At 38.7% G+C, this 24,863-nt stretch overlaps 2 protein-coding genes and 1 long non-coding RNA gene across 9 annotated transcripts in view; 2 read left to right on the top strand and 1 right to left on the bottom strand.

The window, feature by feature from the left end:
* The first annotated feature begins 1,919 nt into the window (after positions 1 to 1,919).
* LOC144181102 (ninjurin-2-like) lies at positions 1,920 to 20,448 on the top strand. Its single transcript, XM_077709399.1, has 4 exons — positions 1,920 to 2,117; positions 17,457 to 17,593; positions 17,665 to 17,744; positions 19,309 to 20,448. The coding sequence occupies exons 1-4, from the start codon at positions 2,022 to 2,024 to the stop codon at positions 19,491 to 19,493; spliced, it is 498 nt and encodes a 165-aa protein (XP_077565525.1). The 5' UTR covers positions 1,920 to 2,021; the 3' UTR covers positions 19,494 to 20,448.
* Positions 17,656 to 23,989, bottom strand: LOC144181103 (uncharacterized). The gene is made up of 3 exons (XR_013324613.1): positions 23,830 to 23,989; positions 20,348 to 20,463; positions 17,656 to 17,728 (listed from the first exon to the last, which is right to left on the bottom strand). It is a non-coding gene; the product is annotated as an uncharacterized LOC144181103 (long non-coding RNA).
* Positions 23,958 to 24,863, top strand: part of LOC144181101 (ELKS/Rab6-interacting/CAST family member 1-like) — a 79,544-nt gene continuing 78,638 nt past the window's right edge. For all 7 annotated transcript variants that reach the window (XR_013324612.1, XR_013324611.1, XR_013324610.1 and 4 more), the window contains exon 1: positions 23,958 to 24,206. The gene's annotated coding sequence lies outside the window, so the exon portion shown is untranslated. The remainder of the gene's footprint in view (positions 24,207 to 24,863) is intronic.

Below are 24,863 nucleotides of genomic sequence, written 5' to 3'. Positions count from 1 at the left end.
TTTTTACAGCAAATAGGACTGACATAATCTGGACCAATCTATGTCAGTGCGGCATTATACGTCAATTGCGTTGGGTGTTCAACAGGTAATAACCCTATCCTGAAATACACTCGGAATTGACCCGATAACAACGGGAAGTGAGTCTGAACAAATGCCCTAAAATTAACAAGAAGTGTCTTGGATGGAAGAAACGACAAACATTTTCTAGTATAGCATGCAATTCCCATCTCATCTGATCTCATCTCATCCCATCTCATTTCATCTCATCTCATCTCAAGAATAAAGTCATCCAATCTCATCCCATCTTTCATCTCATTTCTTCTCATCATCTCATCTCATCATCTCTTCATCTCATCATCTCATCATCTCATCTCATCATCTCATCACATCATCTCATCATCTCATCTCATCATCTCATCTCATCATCTCATCTCATCATCTCATTTCATCATCTCATCTCATCTCATCATCTCATCTCATCATCTCATCTCATCATCTCATCATCTCATCATCTCATCATCTCATCATCTCTTCATCTCATCTCATCATCTCATCTCATCATCTCATCTCATCATCTCATCTCATCACATCATCTCATCTCATCATCTCATCTCATCATCTCATCTCATCATCTCATCTCATCATCTCATCATCTCATCATCTCATCTCATCATCTCATCTCATCATCTCATCTCATCATCTCATCTCATCATCTCATCTCATCATCTCATCTCATCATCTCATCTCATCATCTCATCTCATCATCTCATCTCATCATCTCATCATCTCATCTCATCATCTCATCTCATCATCTCATCTCATCATCTCATCTCATCATCTCATCTCATCATCTCATCTCATCATCTCATCATCTCATCATCTCATCTCATCATCTCATCTCATCATCTCATCTCATCATCTCATTTCATCTCATCTCATCATCTCATCTCATCTCATCATCTCATCTCATCTCATCATCTCATCTCATCTCATCTCATCTCATCTCATCATCTCATCTCATCATCTCATCTCATCATCTCATCTCATCTCATCTAATCTCATCTCATCTCATGAATAAAGTCATCCAATCTCATCTCATCATCTCATCTAATCTCATCTCATCATCTCATCTAATCTCAACTCATCTCATCTCATGAATAAAGTCATCCCATCTCATTTCATCTCATCTCAAGAATAATGTCATCCAATCTCATCCCATCTTTCATCTCATTTCTTCTCATCATCTCATCTCATCATCTCATCTCATCATCTCATCATCTCATCATCTCATCATCTCATCATCTCATCATCTCATCGTGAATAAAGTCATCCAATCTCACCTCTTATCTCATCTCACCTCTCATCTCATCTCACCTCTCATCTCATCTCATCTCATGAATAAAGTCATCCAATCCAATCCAATCTCATCTCATCTCATTTTCTGAACCGATTTACCCTTATTGGGGTCATGGGGGGTGCTGGAGTCTATAGCAGTTGACTTTGGGCCAGAGGCAGGGGACACCCTGAATTGGTGGCCAGCCAATCACAGGGCAAAAGGAGACAAACAACCATTCACGCTCACACTCATACTTAGGGCCAATTTAGAGCGTCCAATCAGCCTACCATGCATATCTTTAGAATGTGGGAGAAACCCCACGCAAAACATGCAAACTCCACACAGATGGACCAACCTGGATTTGAACCCAGGTCCCCCACCGTGAGGCCGACGCGCTAACCACTCAGTCGCAGGCCGGGCTAAAAAAAATAAATATAAAAATATTGCCCGGAATCTTACGAGTTTGCATCTTGTATTTCATGAAAATGACATAATAAAGCTAGAATCAAGACTCTTGAAACAAGCGTGTAAAGAGAAGAGAGAAAGAAGGGGGCTGAGGGGGAACGAGATGAGGTGAATACACTGTTTGTTTGCCCATCACTGTTCTCTTCAACTCAGCTCAGTTCCTCTCACAAGGACCCCCGACGTCGTCATATCGGAGTACTTGCCCGTCACAGACCTCGTTATGCAGGGACTCGGGAAGGCAGAGCGCGTCGACCAAGGCCGAGACATGGACCTCACGTCACAGAGGTCCACCATGCCCGTTGGTGGTCCCCTACAGGTCAGTGCACCGGGGTTTTACCGTCCAGCCGCGATATGTCCGGCCTACGTGAGAGCGGCTCGCAGGAGGGCTGGCGCGACTTATTTTGAGACCAAAGCCGCGCTGGCGACATCCATCAAATATCAATTAGGGCCCAGGTGTCACGTGCTGACATGGCGACGGGTCAAAGAGAGTCACGGGTGGCTCAGCGTTTGTCTTTTGTCAGGCGCTGCCTTGCAAATCTCGGATCGTTTTGCATTATTTTACATTTGATCTATCTTTACATGTTTTGATGAGTTAGCTAGATAAGAGACATTATGAAGCTAAATTAGGTGACTTGAGTCACGTAACTTGACCTTACAGACTTAGTTAGTTGGCTAAAACACAATGTCAATAAAAGTCTCCATGTTGATTTTTTATTGGACTATCATTCAATTTTTAAAATCAATTTAGCAGTCCAATTTTTACGTGACCGGACATTTGGTCGCCGGTCAAGTGGTGACAGAGAGTAAACTGTTGAAACCAGCTCTCAAAATATTCATATTCATGATGGAGAGTTTAATATCTAAGTACTGTTTAATATCTAAGTACTGTTTAATATTTAAGTACTGTTTAATATCTAAGTACTGTTTAAGATCTAAGTACTGTTTAATATCTAAGTACTCTTTAATATTTAAGTACTGTTCAATATCTAAGTACTGTTTAAGATTTAAGTACTGTTTAATATCTAAGTACTGTTTAATACCGAAGTACTGTTTAATACCTAAGTACTGTTTAATATCTAAGTACTGTTTAATATCTAAGAACTGTTTAATATCTAAGTACTGTTTAATATTTAAGTACTGTTTAATATCTAAGTACTGTTTAATACCTAAGTACTGTTTAATACCTAAGTACTGTTTAATATCTAAGTACTGTTTAATACCCAAGTACTGTTTAAAACCTAAGTACTGTTTAATATCTCAGTACTGTTTTATTGTTTAATATTTAAGTACTGTTTTACTGTTTAATATCTAAGTACTGTTTTACTGTTTAATATCTAAGTACTGTTTTACTGTTTAATATCTAAGTACTGTTTTACTGTTTAATATCTAAGTACTGTTTTACTGTTTAATATCTAAGTACTGTTTTACTGTTTAATATCTAAGTACTGTTTTACTGTTTAATATCTAAGTATTGTTTAATATCTAAGTACTGTTTTACTGTTTAATATCTAAGTATTGTTTAATATCTAAGTACTGTTGAAACCAGCTCTCAAAATTATATTCACGAGAGAGAGAGAATTTAATATCTAAATATATACTGTTTTCAACAGTACTTAGATATTAAACAGTACTTAGATATTCATTAAGTCCCGACTAGTCCAAAATAATGCAAAAATAACAATGCAACCAGCAAATAGCAAATCCTATCTATCATATTAAAGCAAGCGTTGGCGAAGAAATGTTATGCCGATACCAATCGGATTTTTAAACTGGTCTAAAAAATAATATAAAAAATAATGTAACCAGTAAATGAAAAACCCATTTTTTTTTCAATTAAAATAAGGTCTGTTGGTACCTCCTCAAAAATTATATTTTCAGAAATATTACACATTTCTTTTACTAACATTAGTTTAAAAAAGAAATAATAGTCCCACATGGCACATAGCACGGTACCGAAAACTCTGGAATGGATGCGATCTTGAGACCAAAAGTAGCCATATCGGAGTATCGGATCGGGTAATTAGCTTAAGTAGTTTGAAGTGTGAACGTCTGTTATGTAGTATTTCAACGCAATATTGAATTTTTGGACACACCTTCTCCCTCATGTCAATCAAGGTCCATATCAACATTGCTCCCATCATGCAACAGACCTATCAGTTACTGGTATATTTAGCCACATAGCGAACAAAGTGCTGTTGCTCAACAGCTCAATGTGGAAGTGTATGTGTATGTGTGAGTGGGTCAGTTGTGAATTGAGAAGATCCATCACCTCACCTTCCATTTATCGTGTTTTTCAAACTAGGAGCACCTGAGTATAAGTCGCACCAGCCGAAGAATACACAATGAAGAGAAATGTATGTTGCCATGACAGTTTCTTACATAACTTTAGCCTAAAAATAAAAAATGAGAGGCTGTCGGTAGTCAGAGAGAAAATTTTTAAAAAGTGCCACTTATAGTCCGTAAAATACGGTAGTTGCTTTGAATGCTAGTGCTGTTCATTCATCTCACTCTCATTATTACTACTTTGTGCCATGTGGCATACATGGTAGTATACCTAAAAAGGTAAAGTATGTATCACAAAGTACTGAGGAAATATTAGGATGACACACAAAAACTGTTGATATTTAGATATTAAACTCTTTCTTATGAATATAATTTTGAGAGCTGGTTCCAATAGTACTTAGATATTAAACAGTACTTAGATATTAAACAGTACATAGATATTAAACAGTACTTAGATATTAACCAGTACTTAGATATTAAACAGTACTTATATATTAAACAGTACTTAGATATTAAACAGTACTTAGATATTATGCAGTACTTAGATATTAAACAGTACTTAGTTATTAAACATTACTTAGATATTAGACAGTACTTAGATATTAAACATTACTTAGATATTAAATTCTCTCTCTTAGATATTCAACTCTCTCTCATCAATATAATTTTGAGAGCTACTTTCAACAGTCCTTAGATATTAAACAGTACTTAGATATTAAACTCTCTCTCATGAATATAATTTTGAGAGCTGGTTCCAACAGTACCCAAAAGGGACCAAAAGACCGGCGACCAAACGTCCGGTCACGACACATATCATTTCCAAAATGATTTGGTCACGGCAAATTGAAGGAATCCTTCTAATTTGTTTGCTCTTTTCATGACGGCGCATGTGTGTGATGAATCTATTTCCAGGGTGCAAGGACTTTGCACCTCTCACTCACTTTCCACGAATAGCGCCGCAACACCGGGGCGTTATGCAGCGACATAGAATTAGTCAGGCTTAGAACTTAGGCGAGCATGGCTCCCATCATTTCGCATCGTGTGAGTGTGTGTGTGTGTGTGTGTGTGTGTGTGTCACAACCGTCACATTCTGAGCGGACGTGTGAGGAACCAGAAAGTGGAGTTGTGTCCAGTAGCTAGATAAAAGTCCCCTGAGTATGGTAAACTTCTCACATGGTTCAGGGTTCGGTTCTCATGTAATAATAGCAGGCTTTTATGGGGGCCTGTTACTTGCAAAATGCAAAATAACTGTCGTTATGGCAACGGCCTTGTATGTATTAAATCACTTTCTATGTGTTCGATGGACAAAGATACAATAGTGGTGTTCAAAGTTTGTTTCCCTAGTATCAATATAAGCATATACAGTGGTGTCTTGACATACGAGTGCCCCGATATATGAGCAATTTGAGATATAAGTCAATTTTTGGGCAAATATTTATCTTGAGATACAAGTCAAATTTTGGGCAAATATTTATTTTGAGATACGAGTATAATTTCGGGCATATATTTGTCTTGAGATACGAGTACAATTCCGGGCAAATGTTTATCTTGAGATACGAGTCAAATTTTGGGCAAATATCTATCTTGAGATACGAGTCAAGTTTCGGGCAAATATTTATCTTGAGATACAAGTCAAATTTCGGGCAAATATTAATCTTGAGATACGAGTAAAATTTCGGACAAATATTTATCTTGAGATACAAGTAACATTTCGGGCAAATATTTATCTTGAGATACGAGTAACATTTCGGGCAAATATTAATCTTGAGATACGAGTAAAATTTCGGACAAATATTTATCTTGAGATACAAGTAACATTTCGGGCAAAGATTTATCTTGGGATACGAGTAACATTTTGGGCAAATATTTATCTTGAGATACGAGTCAAATTTCAGTCAAATGTTTATCTTGAGATACGAGTAAAAATTCGGGCAAATATTTATCTTGACATACGAGACACATTTTGATATACGAGCATACGCGAGAGGCTGCTCAGAACAGACAGTGTGAATGGCGGATTGATCGCTAATACAGGTTGCAAAGAACAACCCTACGGGCCAGATCGGACCCCCCACCGGCCCACTTCTAGCCCTCAGGCCGCACAATCGACAACCCTTGATATAGGTGAACGTAAAGCTATGCCGTCTTTCAACTTAATCACATATAGATTTGGAACTGTGAACACACCCAAGAGCAGTTCCAAAAGACATTTTCCAAGTTATTAATTCCCATGAGCCCCCTCTGCAAACATATACACGTAACGTATTTAGAAGCCCCCCCAGGGACGGCTCAGCTAGCGTCAGTGGTTCAAAACAAGCCTTGTCTACTCCGGCTAAAACAAACAAAGCACACAGACTTATACGGACTAACATCAAGAGGTGATGTATTTAGCGCAATGTATGTACAGTATTTGGCCAAACTGCACGTCATTCCCGGAATTTGAGTGGAAACGGCTTGAAAAGCGAGCACACCGCCACATTTATTGCAGCCAAAAGCCAGCGGGCTCCTAAGTGGTGCTGACAAGTCTGGACTACATCGTGTGCTTTTGCGATTGATTCAACGTGCGCACAAGGATGATCTAATTGCGTTTAGGGACATTTCAACCCTGTGATCGCCGATCACATCAATGGAGTCTAACGATGACCTTAAAGGGCCGGGGCTCATTATACATTTTGATGGGATTAAAGACTCAACGAGAAGGGTATTAGCAAAAAAATATTTGGGGGTAAATCAGTTGTGTGGCACAAATTAGGTTGAAAAAAAATGTTTCAATATTTGTTTTTATTAAATAAAAAGTTGTACTGTGTGATGAATTGAGCCCTCTTGATTGCAATTTTCTTTGTTTAACTAGATTAAATAGAAATATATAGAACAGACATGGGCAAACTACGGCCCACTGGCCACATAGGGTCAGGCTTTTTAATCCGGCCCGCCGACGTTGTCCAAATAATGTTTTTTTACTTTTTTATTTATTTTTCCCCCAAAATGGCGCCGTCGCGTGGAAGCCAGTGGCAGTAGCTATGTCCACTCTTATTTGTTTTTCGTGTTTTCCAGCTGCTCTATCTTTTTTAAAATGGCAAATATTTCTTTATACATTCCTTTTTACTTTACTTTGTACTTTATACTTTTTACTTTAATGATGAGTGATAAGTATGTTAATACTTTAGTCCTTATTTTCTGTTTAGGTTTCATATGTACTGTTAACGGAGGCACTTTTTTATATGTATCATATCTTGCGCTGACCTGGCCTGCCCACCCCTGGGCTAGAGTCATCCAGAAACTTCATATAATACATTAACAGGTGCTTATTTTTTCTGTTGGTTCCAATCTTACTATTACTCAAATGTATACCGTTGTATAACTTATATTCCAGTGTAATTTTGACATTTTTTCTGTACATTCTTTGGCTAGTGCAACTTATAGTCTGAACACTATGGCAGTAATTTTCGAAGGTGGCAACTAACTGTACTTTTCCCCCAATTTAAGTGCATGTGCTACTCTAAAAACAAGAATCCTATCTAATTGCAGGAACATTTTGATCCCATGATAAAGGATGTATCCAAAGCAAACAAAACATAAGATAATGACTATAACAAGGAGGCAAACTAAATTCCTCCATTACTAAATATATATGTACCTACATGCCTCCTAATTAGCATAACACTAGATCGACCTTTATGCCCTAAAGGTGAAGGAGTGGTATTTTGAACAGGTTTCTTGGAAAGGAATCAGTGCTTACGGCTTATGCGTCATTTTCTCTCTCGTGTCGATTTTAGCACGCACATGAGAAAAAGTGCGTGCCATTCGCAAATGTAATTTAAGAAAAGATAGAAGGGCTTTAAGACAAAAAAAAACAAATGAGAGTGAACAGAGCTACTGCCACTGGTTTCCGCGTGAGGGCGCCATCTTGGAGAAAAATATTTGGGCAACGTGGGCGGGCCGGATTAAAAAGCCTAACGGGCCGTATGTGGCCCGCGGACCGTAGTTTGCCCATGTCTGTCCTAAATGAAAAATGTTTTCAACAAGATCTTCCACCTATAAATATTCATCGTCGGCTGTCCGTCATTTGATCTCCCTAATATCGGGGCTGCCATCACCATTCGTTAGCGCAGGGGTGGGCAAACTTTTGGGCCCCGGGTCCATATTGACTTAAAAAAATTGACAGATGGGCCAAGTCAGCACAAGATATGATACATATAAAAAACTGCATCCGTTAACAGTACATATGAAACATAAACAGAAAAAAAACCTAAAGTATTAACATAATCATCACTCATCATTAAAGTAAAAGGTATTAAGTACAAAGTTAAGTCAAAAGGAATGTATTAAGAAATATTAAAATGTCATTTAAAAATGATAGAGGGGCTGTAAAACACGAAAAACAAATAAAAGTGAACAGAGCTACAGCCACTGGCTTCCACGGGACAGCGCCATTTTGGGGGAAAAAAACTTGGAAAACGTGGGCGGGCCGGATTAAAAAACCTAATGGGCCCATATGTGGCCCGCGGGCCGTAGTTTGCCCACATCTTCTCTAGCCTAAAAACAACATTGTGGGATTTTCTTTTAGACAAAAACATGTCGCATGGTAAACCAAATTATGAAAAAAAATTGATTTATAATCCACAAATGACTGAACAATTGAACAATACAATGAAATCATAGTGATTGACACTATTACCACAAGAAGAACTATTTCCGTATCAGCTACCTAAAAAACAAAAACCCTGACCTCTTTTTTTTATGATGACCAAAGCATGATACTTAAGCCTCTTAAGTTCAAAGTGTGGCTTTCACAAGCATTCTCCTTACGCAATTCTTACTTCACTACAACTGAGCCACCTTTTCTATCAAAACTTCATTTGCCAAGTTGCACCAAGTTCATTGCCTGTTGAATTTTCCAAGTTTATGAGCAGCCCGAAGAGGAATTCCAGCTATTGCAATGACAAAAGGCGTGCTCAAAATCCGGGCGTCTACTCTTCAAACATGCCTCGGCCGTAGTAAAAACTTCCAGCAAACACTCAACAATGACAAGTATATTTTTACAGCGCTGCAAATCATGCCGCAGGGGACATGGGCCTTTCTGTTAAACATGCCATTGTGGAGAGAACACGTGTAGCTCCTCTGATAAGCAAACTGCGTAGATTGCTGTGGTGTACACCCGTGGATGCAATAAAAATATGATATTTTGTACATCAATACTTATTAAATTATTCCTAATTGTCTGTTAGCTTATTTTCATTGCTTTCCCCCCCTGGTTGCACTGCTTCTAGGTGTGCATTTCATATTGAAGCATTTAACCCAGAACCTATGGCTTGAGAGCCACATGTGGCTCTTTGGATGGGTGCATTTGGCTCTTTGCTAACCTGTGAGCTAAAATATGGAAAGTGTGACACTACTTCTACTACCTCTTCAATCATAATGTGTTATTTTATCATTTATTATTATTGCCGGTGACAGAAGTGAAAAAATACATCTAGAACTGCTTTAATATAAGTTTTTTTTTTGCAGTAGACTTGTCTGGAACGTATCCTCTCATTGATTGGCAACAGCATAAGAATGTTTTTAAAAAATATTCATTTTTTTCCACTTTAAAAGTGGTGAAATTACAAAAAAATTGAAAAGGCACTCGTTTACATGGATGTATTTTGACTTTTAAATTCTTAGTATGGCTCACAAGAAATAACATTGGAAAATATGAATTGTTTGTGGCTCTTTTTGTCAAAAAGGTTCCTGACCCCTGATTTAACCATTCATATTTCAGCCATTATTTGTTGCCAGGGTCAGAAAACTGCCACAAGGCCTTCACAATCAGTTCTGCAGGCTGAAGGCATCGCTAAGAAATTCACGGACCGCCACTGAGTTAATTAAATGGAAAACGGATGTGTAGGATTGCAATAATAAATGGAAAGTGAATCTATTAAAGTGAAGCCTCAAAGTGTAAAACTACAATGAAGGGAATGTGAACAGCTACAAAAAATATATGTACAAGCATGTTCATAAAGTGCAAGATAAAATATGAAATTGACAATTACCGGAATAAATAAGTACGCTACGGAGTTCCACAAGGGTCCATTTTTCCGACCCCCTATTATTTACCATCTATCGTCTTTTCGACTAAAATACCACTTATTATATGTCATTCGCATCGTTTGAGCCTGGTGTCAATCAAACGCCCTTTAAAGCATCTTCTAACCAATAGATGGCGTGCATGTTTGTCATATTGTACATACAACTCATCACTTCTCTTCAAAGCCACACATTTTTCTTGTATGCATTCCCTTTGTTGCCATGACAGGATGTACTGTGTTGGACAAATGGGCATGGATGGATGCATTTTGGCCACGCCCACTTGGCCCACACCTGCATACACATATGTGGCGCACATGTAGACGGGCAGGCTACAATCGCAGCCAGGAGTTGACGTCACTAAGTTACGCAAGGCACTCGATGTTCTGACAGTGGAGGAAAAGCAGGAATTGGCTGTCATGACACATACAACAAAATCCACTGCCATTCCTGGTGCTTAAAAAGCAGCGATTCATGACTTTTTCTAAATAAAAAAAATATCCAAAATATGTTTCCAGCTGATGGGAGTACTGGGCAGTAATAGTAGTGAGGATACCCACATGAAATACCCACACATCGTCAAAGTGGATCTAAATGGAATTCCACGCATGTAAACCTAAAAAAAGAACATAGTACGGGAAGCAATTATGGGTTCCTTCCAAACATGTGCAACAATTGCGGTCAGCACGCTTTGTACGGCAGGTCAAGTGTTGTATCAGAAGGCCACACTTTGACAAAAGTTTCAGTAGCCCCGAATGTAATTATCTTTACATTCTTGAGCCGCTTTTAGGAATTGAATTCAAATATGTCGCATTCACACTCCATCTAAAAGGTATCCGTTTCAAAAAGGTTAGCGACATTTGCCCCGACGCCAATATAACAAGTGCTCAGACTTTTGGTCGCCGGTCTTTTGCTGTTGAAACCAGTTCTCAAAATTATATTTATGAGAGAGAGTTTAATATCTAAGAGAGAGTTTAATATCTAAGTAATGTTTGATATATAAGTACTGTTTAATATCTAATTACTGTTTAACATCTAAGTACTGTTTAATATTTAAGTACTGTTTAATATCTAATTACTGTTTAATATCTAAGTACTGTTTAATATCTAAGTAATGTTGAAAAAAGTGGATATTTAGATATTAAACTCTCATGAATATAATTTTGAGAGCTGGTTTCAACAGTACTTAGATATTAAACAGTACTTAGATATTAAACAGTACTAAGATATTAAACAGTACTTAGATATTAAACAGTACTTAGATATTTAACTTCTATCTTATATATTAAACAGTACTTAGATATTAAACAGTACTAAGATATTAAACAGTACTTAGATATTAAACAGTACTAAGATATTAAACAGTACTTAGATATTAAACTTCTCTCTTAGATATTAAACAGTACTTAGATATTAAACAGTACTAAGATATTAAACAGTACTTAGATATTAAACTTCTCTCTTAGATATTAAACAGTACTTAGATATTAAACTTCTCTCTTAGATATTAAACAGTACTTAGATATTGAACTTCTCTATTAGATATTAAACAGTACTTAGATATTAAACTTCTCTATTAGATATTAAACAGTACTTAGATATTAAACAGTACTTAGATATTAAACTTCTCTATTAGATATTAAACAGTACTTAGGTATTAAACTTCTCTCTTAGATATTAAACTTCTCTATTAGATATTAAACAGTACTTAGATATTAAACAGTACTTAGATATTAAACTTCTCTATTAGATATTAAACAGTACTTAGGTATTAAACTTCTCTCTTAGATATTAAACTTCTCTCTTAGATATTAAACTTCTCTCTTAGATATTAAACTCTCTCTCATGAATATAATTTTGAGAGCTGGTTTCAACAGTAAACTCACTATCACCATTTGACCGGCGACCAAAAGACCGGCGACCAAAAGACTGGCGACCAAAAGACTGGCAACCAAAAGACCGGCCACGATATAACAGTAAACAGCTCCTCCTAAGTGTGTTCAACCCAGCAAGCGCATTCCTAGAATGACAAGTAAAGTCTCGTCCTCCAAGCATTAATTAAACAGCAGGATGACCTTTGACCCTTGAGGCACGGAGCAAGGGGGTCTCGTGTCAAGCGCGGACTTGAAAGCAGTCCGCTGCCAAAATCATACCGAAGCGTGTAAACAAAAGGATAAACAATCAAGAGTTACTTGAGAAAGTGGTACTCCACTCCTTGCTGGAGAGCCCTGACTATTGGATATGAAAGTGACCAATAGGATTGCAGGGGAGGATCATTTCCAGTGCGGGAAGGGGGGCTTCCAATGTGGTCTTATTTAGAAACGTGTGTTGCAATTTAAAGTGTAAAAGCTGGCACATATCGCCTCCAGCGTCCTTGCGCAAGTCGTGTTGTTTTTACACGCCTGCGCAGTCAGAATTGGCAATGAAGGAGCTTGTTATTCAAACTAGTGTTTACAGGGCTGCTTTTTAGGGATGTGCGGGTTTTACGAGGACTCCAGATTTCTAGGAAGAATTCCGTGCGTAAACACACGCGGTGGGCTCGCTGGTTAAGACCTTTTCCACACGGTGCCTTCTCAGCTGCTTGAGTGACAAAACATCTGCAAACACTAAACGGGAGATCAAATGACGGACAGCCGACGATGAATATTTATAGGTGGATGATCTTGCTGAGAGAAATGTTCATTTAGGACAGGCATGGGAAAACTACGGGCCGCGGGCCACATACTGGGCCTGTTAAGCTTTTTAATCCGGCCCGCCGGACGTTTTAATATTTCTTAATTCATTCTTTTTACTTGACTTTGTACTTTGTACTTTTTATTTTATTTTGTAGTTTATACGTTTTACTTTACTTTGTAAGTTATACTTTTTACTTTACTTAGTACATTATACTTTTTACTTTACTTTGTACTTCATACTTTTTACTTTGCTTAGTACTTTATACTTTTTACTTTACTTTGTACTTTAGACTGTTTAATTTACCCTGTACTTTATACTTTTTACTTTACTTTGTACTTTTTAATTTACTTTGTACTTTTTAATTTACTTTGTACTTTATACTTTACTTTGTACTTTATACTTTACTTTGTACTTTATACTTTACTTTGTACTTTATACTTTACTTTGTACTTTGTACTTTACTTTGTACTTTATACTTTACTTTGTACTTCATACTTTTTGCTTTACTTTGTACTTTATACTTTTTACTTGACTTTGTACTTTATTCTTTTTACATTTTACTTTACTTTATACTTTTTACTTTACTTTGTACTTTGTACTTTATACTTTTTTATTGTACTTTGTACTTAATACTTTTTACTTTAATAATGAGTGATGAGTATGTTAATACTTTAGTCCCTTTGTTCTGTATTTCATGTGTAACACATTTTTTAGGTAAATGTGGCCCCCGGGCCGAAATGTTTGCCCACCCCTGTTTTAGGATATCCACTTGGACAAGGACAAAGATAATCGACGTAAATGTTACATTTGAAGGTGACGACAGGTATTCACCGCCAATACAGAATATCTTGACTTTCTAAAGAACATTTTGTGCAAAAGTGTGAAAGTCAGGGTGTTGACCCTGGCTAGCACCTGGCACGGTTGTAAAAATAATGCTCTGTGGAACCCTCAGTACCCGGTAGGCCAAACTTAAGGGTAAAATAATAAATCCAGGAAACCATATGATGACATCAGGATGTAGCCGAGTTGGGTTGGGAGATTTTACTTTGAATACTAAGTAAACGCACATGTCAGTGTAGCCTTTTTGTAGCCGTCGCTGGACATTCCTGAGTTTTCGTTGCGTGGCTTTTGTGTTGGGGGATCGACCCAGGCCCATATGAATGGAGTGAGACGGCGAGACTCTTGAGAGACCACATGATGAACCCGGCCAGCAACTACGTATGCGTTCTATACGAACTTCTTTGCTTTTCAGCAGCGTTTTCTCATTTTTCTATCGAGTCCCTATGGCAGGGGTGGGCAAACTTTTGAGCCCGGGGGCCATATTGACTTTAAAAATTTGACAGATGGGCCAGGTAAGCACAATATACGATACATATAAAAAAGTGCACCCGTTAACAGTACATAAGAAACATAAACAGAAAAAAGGACTAAAGTATTAACATACTCATCACTCATCCTTAAAGTAAAAAGTATAAAGTACAAAGTCAAGTATAAAGGAATGTATTAAGTAATATTAAAATGTCATTTAAAAAAAGATAGAGGGGCTCTAAAACACCAAAAACTAATAAGAATGGACAGAGCTACTGCCACTGGCTTCCGCGTGACTCTGCCATCTTGGGGGGAAAAAAATAAAAATTAAAAATAAACATTATTTGGACATCGTGGGCGGGCCGGATTAAAACACCTAGCAGGCCGTATGTGGCCCGCGGGCCGTAGTTTGCCCATAGCTGACCAAGGCAAAAAGGGTTTAGTAGTAGGCAAACTACATGTGTTGGTCAGACGGGACTCGTAATTCTAGGAATTGCTGGATTCCTTTTTGGCTATTTTTCCTGCTTTTCTGGGCTCGTAAGGGGAATGAAAATAAGGCTTCTGCGTTTGACTTGGAGGGACAGGCCAAAGACAACAGATTTCCTAGAAAATACTACGGATCCGCCCCGTCTAGGAGGAAATGTGTCAGCGGAATTTGGCTAAAAAAGGGAAGTAAGCATAATAGTGAATTAGAAATCATCACTGCTTACTGAAAACTTTGACACTTTTCCTCCATTAAAACAGTTGTTTTGCAATGTTTTGCGCATGGCATATGTAATAGCTGTAAATAGTCAAGTGCAATATTTGCTCTAATTTTCCGTTGGTCTGGGCAGTTAGACAACCTCCCTGAGTGCACTGAGTACCAGTGTGAACGACATCTTCATTGCTCGCTATGGGCACACCAGTATCACACCTGCCATAAGCAAGTGCATGTCAATGTTCCCTCTAATTTTTCATGTAAAACATTCTATAAAACATGAAAAATGCAATAGTGGACAGAGCTACTGCAACTGGCTGCCGCGTAAACGGTGCCATTATAAGGAAAAGGTGTAAAAAAATAACAAAAATAAGTTTGGATTTTATTTACTGCGCGCGATATGATTGCTGCTGCGCAGAGAAGACAAGAATAGTGCGCAATTGCGCTTGCGCGCAGCTTAGAGGGATCATTGGTCACGTGCACTTGTCGGCGCCATTGTTTATTATGTTTTGGTTCATTAATTGTCGCGGTGTGCATACCTGTCAACCTCTGCCGATAACGGCCCTTATAAATGATTATGATTCCCCGTACAAACCCCCCAAAAACCGTCCAAACACCGTACGACGCATGTTTACTAGCGGTAACTCGTCCATGCTTGCTTCCACGATATTTACTCTATGTATATCTACGTATGTGCATGTCATCCTTTATCGATATTGCCGTACGCACCGCTAAAAAAATACATACGATTGAGCGTAATTTTTTCTGGTATACCGTGACAATAGTAACCATCGATGACAGTAGCGTCGTTGGCTACCAGCCTACGAGACTATCTGGATTTTAGCCAAAACGGTCTTGTTGAAATCGGTTTTCATAAATATTGGCGATTTAAAAAAAAAAATGTCCCCATCCAAAAGTCGGTGTATGGCGTACATGATTTGAAATGGTAAAAAACGTATACAATACGTATAAAACGTACAAGTTGACAGGTATGGGGGTGCAGATGCAACTCAGCACTAAATCATAGTCAAAAAAAAAAGATGCCCATTTTGAGGACAGTCAACTCGTGAAGAAGTCAAATATGTCTAGAGTGGGTTTTAACTTTACATGCCATTTACTCCATAAGTCGTCTCCATGGCATTTCTATTTGCACGCATGATGACAGGAACTATCAAGAATGAAAAAGGCCTCCGTGGGTCATTGTTATGTGTGGTTATGTAATACATAATATGTCATGCTTTCCTTGAAAGTCATGGCACATTCTGTTCCTTGTCTCTTTTTTTCCTGACTTACATATAAAATATGCACATTCAAAATTGGTTTCATTGGAAATACAGTTCTTAGGTTATTTTTTTTTTAAACTCACTCGTGATGACGATGACTACATTTACTGTATATTTACCAAAGTACCGTATTTTCACGACTATAAGGGGCACTTAAAAGTCTTAAATTTCCTCCAAAATAGACAGTGCGCCTTATAATCCAGTGTGCCTTAAGTATGGAAAAAAACAGAAAACCAAAAATGAAAAACCACCACTGTCGGATATTAAAAAAACCCAAATGCCTGAACTGAAACAATACTGTTAAATATGCAGATGCCATCTTAGTTTACAACATCTTCCTTCATATAGCTCCTCCCTCACTAGAAGATTTTCTACAAAAAAATCCAAAACATCAACAATGGCTGGCTCTAGAGGTGACTGTGTAGTGAGTGCTTCATACTTGGAAGTCAATAGCAATTACCGTATTTTCACGACTATAAGGCGCACTTAAAAGTCTTACATTTTCTCCAAGATAGACAGTGCGCCTTATAATACAGTGCGCCTTTTATATGGAAAAAAATGTCATTCATTGAGGGTGCGCCTTATAATGCGGTGAGCCTTATAGTCGTGAAAATACGGTAAACATATTTTTTCTAAATGAGTAATCATGACTCAGTTAGACATTCAATATATCAGGGGGTCAGGAACCTTTTTGACAAAGAGCCATAAACAATTTATATTTTCTAATGTTATTTCTTGGGAGCCATTCTCAGATTTGAATGGTAAAAATACATGAAAACTGTGTAATTTTTTTGTCATTTCACCGCTTTTAAAGTCCAAAAAAGTCTGAATTATTTTGACAAAAATATCATCCTGTGGCTAACAAATCACTATCAAGGATGTCATACACGCAGAAGAGTAATAAAATAACAAATTATTATTGAAAAGGTGGTAGAAGTAGTTTCATAGTTTCCATATTTTACCTCACAGGTTAATGGAGAGCCATTAACACCCATGGAAAGAGCCACATGTGGCTCCCGAGCCATAGATTCCCGACCATTGCAATATATCATTAGGTCTATATTTCTTAATATTTGCAACAACAACAAAAAAACATGGAAAAGAATAAAAAAATCTGTCTTTGCCTTGATAAATGCAGCCCTCTTCTGGTTGAGTTCTTGTATAGTATTCATAAATGGCACTCATAACCTAACATGAATCTATACTGCCCTCTAACGGTCGTTATATAAACATCCCCACTCCTCCGAAGTATCTTCAGCGACCTTGTACTTACCACTCAACAGGTCAGGTCACTTCTTGATTCCTTTGTGTAGATTGCCACTATCTTTTTTTGTCATTTTAGGTGGGTCCGTTGACAAATCTGAACATGAATCTTTACGCCACCAAGAAGACGGCGGCGGAGGGTATGCTGGACGTTGCTCTCTTCCTGGCCAACATAACACACATGAAGACCGTCATTGAGCAGGGGGCGGGATACAGGTAAAGATGAAAGAAGCCCCTAACCCTTTGTAAAGTAGATTTTGAGGAAAAACTAGTGCTTACCTTTTCAGATACTACGCCGCCGTGCTGACTCTCATCTCCTTCTCGCTGGTTCTTCAGATCGTGGCCGGCATCCTGATCATTATTATTGGTGAGGAAAAGTTTATTATGACAAGTTATCCCCTCCTACATGTTAACATAGTACTAAAACACTGACACTTTTTCACACGACGCACACTGTACGTGACCGGACGTTTGGTCGCTGGTCTTTTGGTCGCCGGTCTTTTTGTCGCCGGTCTTTTTGTCGCCGGTCTTTTTGTCTCCGGTCTTTTTGTTGCCGGTCTTTTTGTCGCCGGTCTTTTGGTCACCGGTCAAATGTATTTAGATATTAAACAGTACTTAGATATTAAACTCTCTCTCATAAATATAATTTTGAGAGTTGGTTTCAACAGTACTTAGATATTAAACAGTACTTAGATATTAAACAGTACTTATATATTAAACAGTCCATAGATATCAAACAGTCCATAGATATTAAACAGTACTTAGATATTAAACAGTACTTAGATATTAAATAGTACTTAGATATTAAATAGTACTTAGATATTAAATAGTACTTAGATATTAAACAGTACTTAGATATTAAACCATCTCTCATTAATATAATTTGGAAAGCTGGTTTCAACAGTACTTACATATTAAACAGTACTTAGATATTAAACAGTGCGTAGATATTAAACAGTACTTAGATATTAAACAGTGCGTAGATATTAAACAGTACTTAGATATTAAACAGTACGTAGATATTAAACAGTACTTAGACATTAAACTCTCTCTCATGAACATAATTTTGAGAGCTGGTTTCAACAGTAAACTCTCTATCACCATTTGACCGGCGACCAAAAGGGACCAAAAGACAGACGACCAAAAGACCAGCGACCAAACGTCCGAGCACTGCATAGTAAGCAAAGAAGAAGTGAGATGAAGTGAAGGCGATTGCATTTAGAGATCTTTGCATCTTGCCGTAGCTCGGCGAGACCTCAACGACGAGGCCAACCACAAGCGCTTGGACAGCCTCAACAACAGCCTCACCATCATCATCTTCCTCGTCTTCGTTACCAACCTCTTCATATCCGTCTTTGGGATGGAGCGCACCGGCCTCTTTGCCAGGATGCACTTTTAACCCGGGATGCACGTTTGGAAACAAAATCTAATCTACTAATCCAGACATGGGCAAACTACGGCTCGCGGGCCACTTACGGCCCGCCGACGTTGTCCAAATAATGTTTTTTTTTTCTCCCCAAGATGGCGCCTTTAGGCGGAAGCCAGTGGCAGTAGCTCTGTCCACTCTTATTTGTTTTTCGTGTTTTACAGCCCCTCTATCTTTTTTTAAATGACATTTTAATATTTCTTAATACATTCCTTTTTACTTGACTTTGTACTTTATACTTTTTACTTTAATGATGAATGATGAGTATGTTAATACTTAAGTTCTTTTTTCCTGTTTATTTTTCATATGTACTGTTAACGGATGCACTTTTTTATATGTATCGTATCTTGTGCAGACCCGGCCCATCTGTCAAATTTTTAAAGTCAATGTGGCCCCCGAAGCCAAAAAGTTTGCCCCCCCCCCCCTGCACTAATCGCTATAAATGCTAGGCTTTCATTGATTTGACCATGACCAATAGACCGATTGTATGTGTGTGTGTGTCCAGCTCGAGTCGAGCTGACCATGCTCCCCACATACCAGCGGCTCTTAAACCACCTGAACAATCTGACCACGGGCATCGTCTTCCTCACCCTGCTCGTCAACATCGTCAAGTCCGCTTATGGGACGCAGCGCAGTTGCCTACTGCGTTGGATGTTTCAGCGTTTTTGTACTGTTAACGCATGTTTTTAAAAAACAACATCAACAACAACAAAAACGGGCTCTGATGAACAATGTAAAATAGTCCAATGTGATTAATTGAGCTGTCGTGATTTTTATTTTACTACAATGTTTCATTAATGCACATTTATCAATTGATTTTCCGTCCACAAAGGTTGTGGGGGGATGCTGGAGCCTATTTAAGCTAGATACAGGCACCAGGTGGGGGACACCTTAAATCGGTGCCCAGCCAATACGGATAAAATACAAACAAAAACATATGAAAACATATAAAAAAGTGCATCCGTTAACAGTACGTATGAAACACAAACAGGAAAAAACTAAAGTATGAACATACTCATCACTCATCATTAAAGTAAAAAGTATAAAGTACAAAGTAAATTAAAAAGGAATGTATTAAGAAATATGAAAATGTCATTTAAAAAAAGATAAATTGGCTGTAAAACACGATAAATAGATTAGAGTGGACAGAGGTACTGCCACTGGCTTCCGCGTGACGGCGCCATCTTGGGGGAAAAAAAAACATTATTTGGACATCTCGGCGGGCCGGATTAAAAAGCCTAATGTGCCTAATGTGGCCCACGGGCCATAGTTTGCCAATGGCTGGGCAAACCACTCCTTTTTAAAAATGCAAGGGCTAGGCCCGGTAGATAGCACCAGAGGGCGCCGCGGCAAATTAGAGGAAGAAACCAACGTTGATGAAAAAAGCCAAGGATTCAGTTGGAGGGCATATCCATCCTCCTACTAAATCTAACCCGTTATCATCAGTTATGACTGCAACCCAATTACACACGTAAGGCATGAATGTGTGCGTTGCAGCACGCAGGGACCTGAACGTGGCGTCCAATCAGAGACGGCTAGACTACCTGAACAACTTAGCGACGGGTGTCATCGCCGTCACCGCCGCGATCAACTTCTTCATCAGCTTCTTCGGGTCCAAGAGGACGGGCTTCTTCCGCTGGCTACTCGCTCGGCTGCATTTCTGAACCAAATTGCAACAAAAAAAGACACTTAACCACTTCATGTAATATCATAATATAATAATATGTGTACTCAGGATAACACCTGCTCATTTCTTCAGCCACCACTTTTGTTCATAACAAATTTAAAGAATACTAATTTGCCGCAAATGTCTTTTCTTTGGACCAATGTGTTTTTCATGCTATCAATAAACCAGTGGCGGTCAATTTATTTCCTGCTGACGCCTTCAGCAAAAACTATTTCATGGCTGTAAAAGCTCTACTGCAGCTACATCTGCGAAACAAAAAATACAGACGCTCCCCTTCTTACGAACGAGTTAGGTTCCGAGCGCTTGTTCATAAGTTGAAGGTGTTCATAAGTTGAAATTGTTCAAATTGAAGTTGATTCAGTGCTATATTTTGTATTATAATTTATGTTTAAGGCCTATATAAGTATATTGAAGGTTTATATAAGTGCATTTGTATGTTTAAGGCTTGTATAAGTAACCAGCAATGGTTTGTACGGAAAAAAACATTTAATAAAATGGAGAGAATACATACAGTACTATATGAATACATTTTAAAGATGGAGAGAGAGATTTACGAGAAACTGGCCGAAAGAAGGAAGGTGGATGCTGGGTGAGCTGAGCTCTCACAGCACTAGGCGTCGGTATTAGCGGCGGAAAGATGCACAACTTGCAATTCAAAATCAAACCTATGAACAATTTTCGACATAAACGCAATTTGCATATATGTTCGTACGTACCGTTTGTTCGTAAGTTGAATGTTCGTAAGTAGGGGAGCGTCTGTAATCAATAAGCTCATACAATTGAAATATTTAGGAAAATAGCCATAATTTAGTCACCAAAAATGCTTTTTAACTGTACACAATATCCATCTTCCTTTCTTTCCTACTTTTCTATTTCCATCGAAGATAATGTTGAAAGAATGGCTGAAATGTGATTGGTTAAATGCTTCAATATGAAAACACACATCTGGATGCAATACAACCAGGGGTAAAAGTAATGAAAGGAAGCTAACAGAAAATTTAGAATTACTTAAAATATAATATATGATTCAGATATTTCTTAGGCAAGCAGAGAAGGCCTTGAAGGTCCTGGCGGCAAACCACTGCAATAAACAGATAAAACAGAGGTGTGCTTTTTGCTGTTTTTGTTGTGCGTGTGTCACAGGGCGCCGGAATGTCATGACTTCCGGCCTTCAAAAGCGCCTGGACTACTTGAACAATGTCACCACCGTCATCGTTTTCATCACCACAGTGCTCAACTTATTCATCAGTACCTTTGGCATGCAGCGTACCGGACACTTCCCCTGGCTGATGATACGTATTCACTGACATTCCTCAGCAAGAGAAAAAGAATTTACCGTATTTTCACGACTATTCGGCGCATCGTATTTTTAGCCGCAGTGTCAATAACGAGTGCTATTTCTGTATTTTACACACACAAAGGACGCACCGTTCTTTTAGACCAAACCTGGGAAAACTACGGCCCGGGGGCCACATCCGCCCAGCCGAAATATATATTTTTTCTTTTTTTCTCCAAGATTGCGCCGTCACGCGGAAGCCAGTGGCAGTAGCTCTGTCCACTCTTATTTGTTTTTCGTGTTTTACAGCCCCTGTATCTTTTTTTTAAATGACATTTTAATATTTCTTAATACATTCCATTTTACTTTACTTTGTACTTTATAATTTCTACTTTAATGATGAGTATGTTAATACTTTAGTCCTTTTTTCTGTTTGTGTTTCATATGTACTGTTAACGGATGCACTTTTTTTTATATGTATCGTATCTTGTGATGACCTGGCACATCTGTCAAATTTTTAAAGTCAATATGGCCCCCAGGCCCAAAAATTTGCCCACCCTTGAGCTAGCTATTGTTGATGCCGATCGCCAGGCCACAATCCATTGGGTGTATTGACAAAATAACTACTACATATCCCAGAATTCACTGCGCAGTACTTTGTCTACAGGAAAATAGTAGTCCGGGGCTGCTTACCATAGTTGTCCTATCGACTGATTTATTTTATTTTATTGTGATAACAATTTTAAGGCGCCCTGTCTATTTTGGAGAAAATTTAAGACTTTTATGTGCGCCTTATCGTCGTGAAAATACGGTACTAAAATGATTCATCATTCTGTGATTGGCCAATTACTCAGGCGCTTAAAATAACCTAAAGTTGTCTGACATTTCTAAACAGAACAATTCATAATCAGCTTTTTTTGGAGTTCCCCAAAGTAGGCCAACGGCAATGCAGTGCAAAGGGGAGCTCCAAGTGCAAATCTTTCAGCGCGTGGCGAACTTTAGCCAGGAGACTATATATACTGCAGCTGCCTGACTGACTGGCGCCAAAGGAACTGGGACACTGTGTGTGTGTTTGTCTTGACAATATGTGTGAGTGTTTAGGTTTGTAGTGGGTGTCAAAGTTGCAAAGATTTTTTGGTGTGGTGTGGAGATTATTGGGAAAGAGATGAGCTTGCTAAAATGGTGATCAGACGTTTGATCGCCGGTCTTTTGGTCGCCGATCTTTTGGTCGCCGGTCTTTTGGTTGCAAATGGTGACAAAGAGTTTACTGTTGAAGCCAGCTCTCAAAATTATATTCATGGGAGAGAGTTTAATATCTAAGAGAGAAGGTTTAATATCTAAGAGAGAAGGTTTAATATCTAAGAGAGAGAGTTTAATATCTAAGAGAGAAAGTAAGTACTGTTCAATATCAAAGTATTGTTTAATATCTAAGTCCTGTTTAATATCTAAGTACTGTTTAATATCTAAGTACATTTGACCGGCGACCAAACGTCCGGTCACAGCTAAAATGGTCAACGTTTGCAGTTTTGTATTTTTGGGGAAGTAAAAATACAAAAAGCATTCTATTTCTTAAGTAGGTTACATTTGACGTTTAATGCAATTGTTACTAATACTATTTGGTCAAACTAGCCATTTTCCTTTTGTGATTATGCATTATTCGCATCGCCTGTTCATGAGGCATATAAAAATGTTTGTGTTCATTAGGCATACACAATAATAACATATTTGTGTTTGTTTATTGAAAGTTTGGACTTGTACTTTGGCATTAGTTTTACTGCCACTTGGTCAAAATCATTGGTTTGCTTTTGTGATTTTACATGATTTGCAGCACCTGTTCATTAATAGCAGCACCTGTTCATTAATAATATTAAAAAATTACACATTTGTGTTTGTTTAATTACTCATAAAGTTTGTACTTTTTTTAGTATTAGTACTATTCCCACTTGGTCAAAATAGTTGTTTTCCTTTTGTGATTTGCATGATTTGCAGCACCTGTTCGTTAAAATAAAAGAACACATTTGTGTTTGTTTACTGACTTTCAAAATGTCGTGCAGTTATATTACCTAAATTGGAGATTTGGCGACGATGACTCGATATTGTGAGGAGTGAAAGTAAAAGAAATGCAGTCAAAGTAGCTGTGATGCTAGCTGCGGAGAGGGGCGTGTCTGCGTGGCGGGGACGCGCACTGACGTCACAGCCACGATCGACGCGCGCACTGGGGAAGCCGCCTGGCTGCCAGTTTTCGGAGCTAAAGAAACCAAGGGGAGCGGCTAAAGACTGCTTCGGGCGGTGGAAAGAGGCAAGACGCCGAGGCAAGACGCCACGGGACGCCACGGGACGATATCCTCGCCTCGCGGATCGTCCTCGGGAACACCGGGACACGCGGGATAATCTGGAAGAGCCTTCAACGACGGTCCATCTTGGATCTTATTTCGCAATCGTGAGTAGTGGAAGTTAGCTGTCACGTTGCGCGAGCGCGGATGCTATTTGACATGTTGTGCGTTCGGGCCATTCCGATGTCGATTGCGGTCGTTTTCCACAGGCACGGACGCCCACTGGACGTGTGCTCGTGCGCGACAGGAACATCAGCAATAACATAATGAAAATTTGATGGCTGCTGAGGCAAAGCACTTTGAGTTTGAGCAGCCTTGTTTGTTTGAGGGCTGACTCGCTCGCAGATCTCGTTACTAAACCTGGGCATCTTTTTAAGTCATGCAAAACTCTCAAGAGCCCCCCCCCCCCCCCCACACACACACACCCAAACACACCCACATACACCCACAAACACCCACAAATACCCACCCACACACCCACACATACCCACACACCCACTCACCCACACAAACCCAAACACCCAGACACCCACACACACACCCCCACACACACACTCACATACACACCCACATACACACCCACACACACCCACACACACCCACACACACCCACACCCCCTCACTCGCTCGCAGATCTCGTTACTAAACCTGGGCATCTTTTTAAGTCATGTAAAACTCTCAAGACCCTCCCCCCCTCCACACACACACACACACACACAAACACCCACAGACACCCACAGACACCCACAGACACCCACAGACAC

The sequence above is a fragment of the Stigmatopora nigra genome, chromosome 23 (assembly GCF_051989575.1).
Source record: "Stigmatopora nigra isolate UIUO_SnigA chromosome 23, RoL_Snig_1.1, whole genome shotgun sequence".
In the NCBI taxonomy this organism is placed as follows: domain Eukaryota; kingdom Metazoa; phylum Chordata; class Actinopteri; order Syngnathiformes; family Syngnathidae; genus Stigmatopora; species Stigmatopora nigra.
This window is presented reverse-complemented; position numbering and strand designations above follow the sequence as displayed.

Excerpts from the sequence above, each read along its gene's own strand:
- LOC144181102 (XM_077709399.1), top strand. The coding sequence starts at position 2,022 with ATGCAGGGACTCGGGAAGGCAGAGCGCGTCGACCAAGGCCGAGACATG. Across the intron at positions 2,118-17,456 it reads CCGTTGGTGGTCCCCTACAG|GTGGGTCCGTTGACAAATCT; the intron begins GTCAGTGCACCG and ends TTGTCATTTTAG. Across the intron at positions 17,745-19,308 it reads CATCCTGATCATTATTATTG|CTCGAGTCGAGCTGACCATG; the intron begins GTGAGGAAAAGT and ends GTGTGTGTCCAG.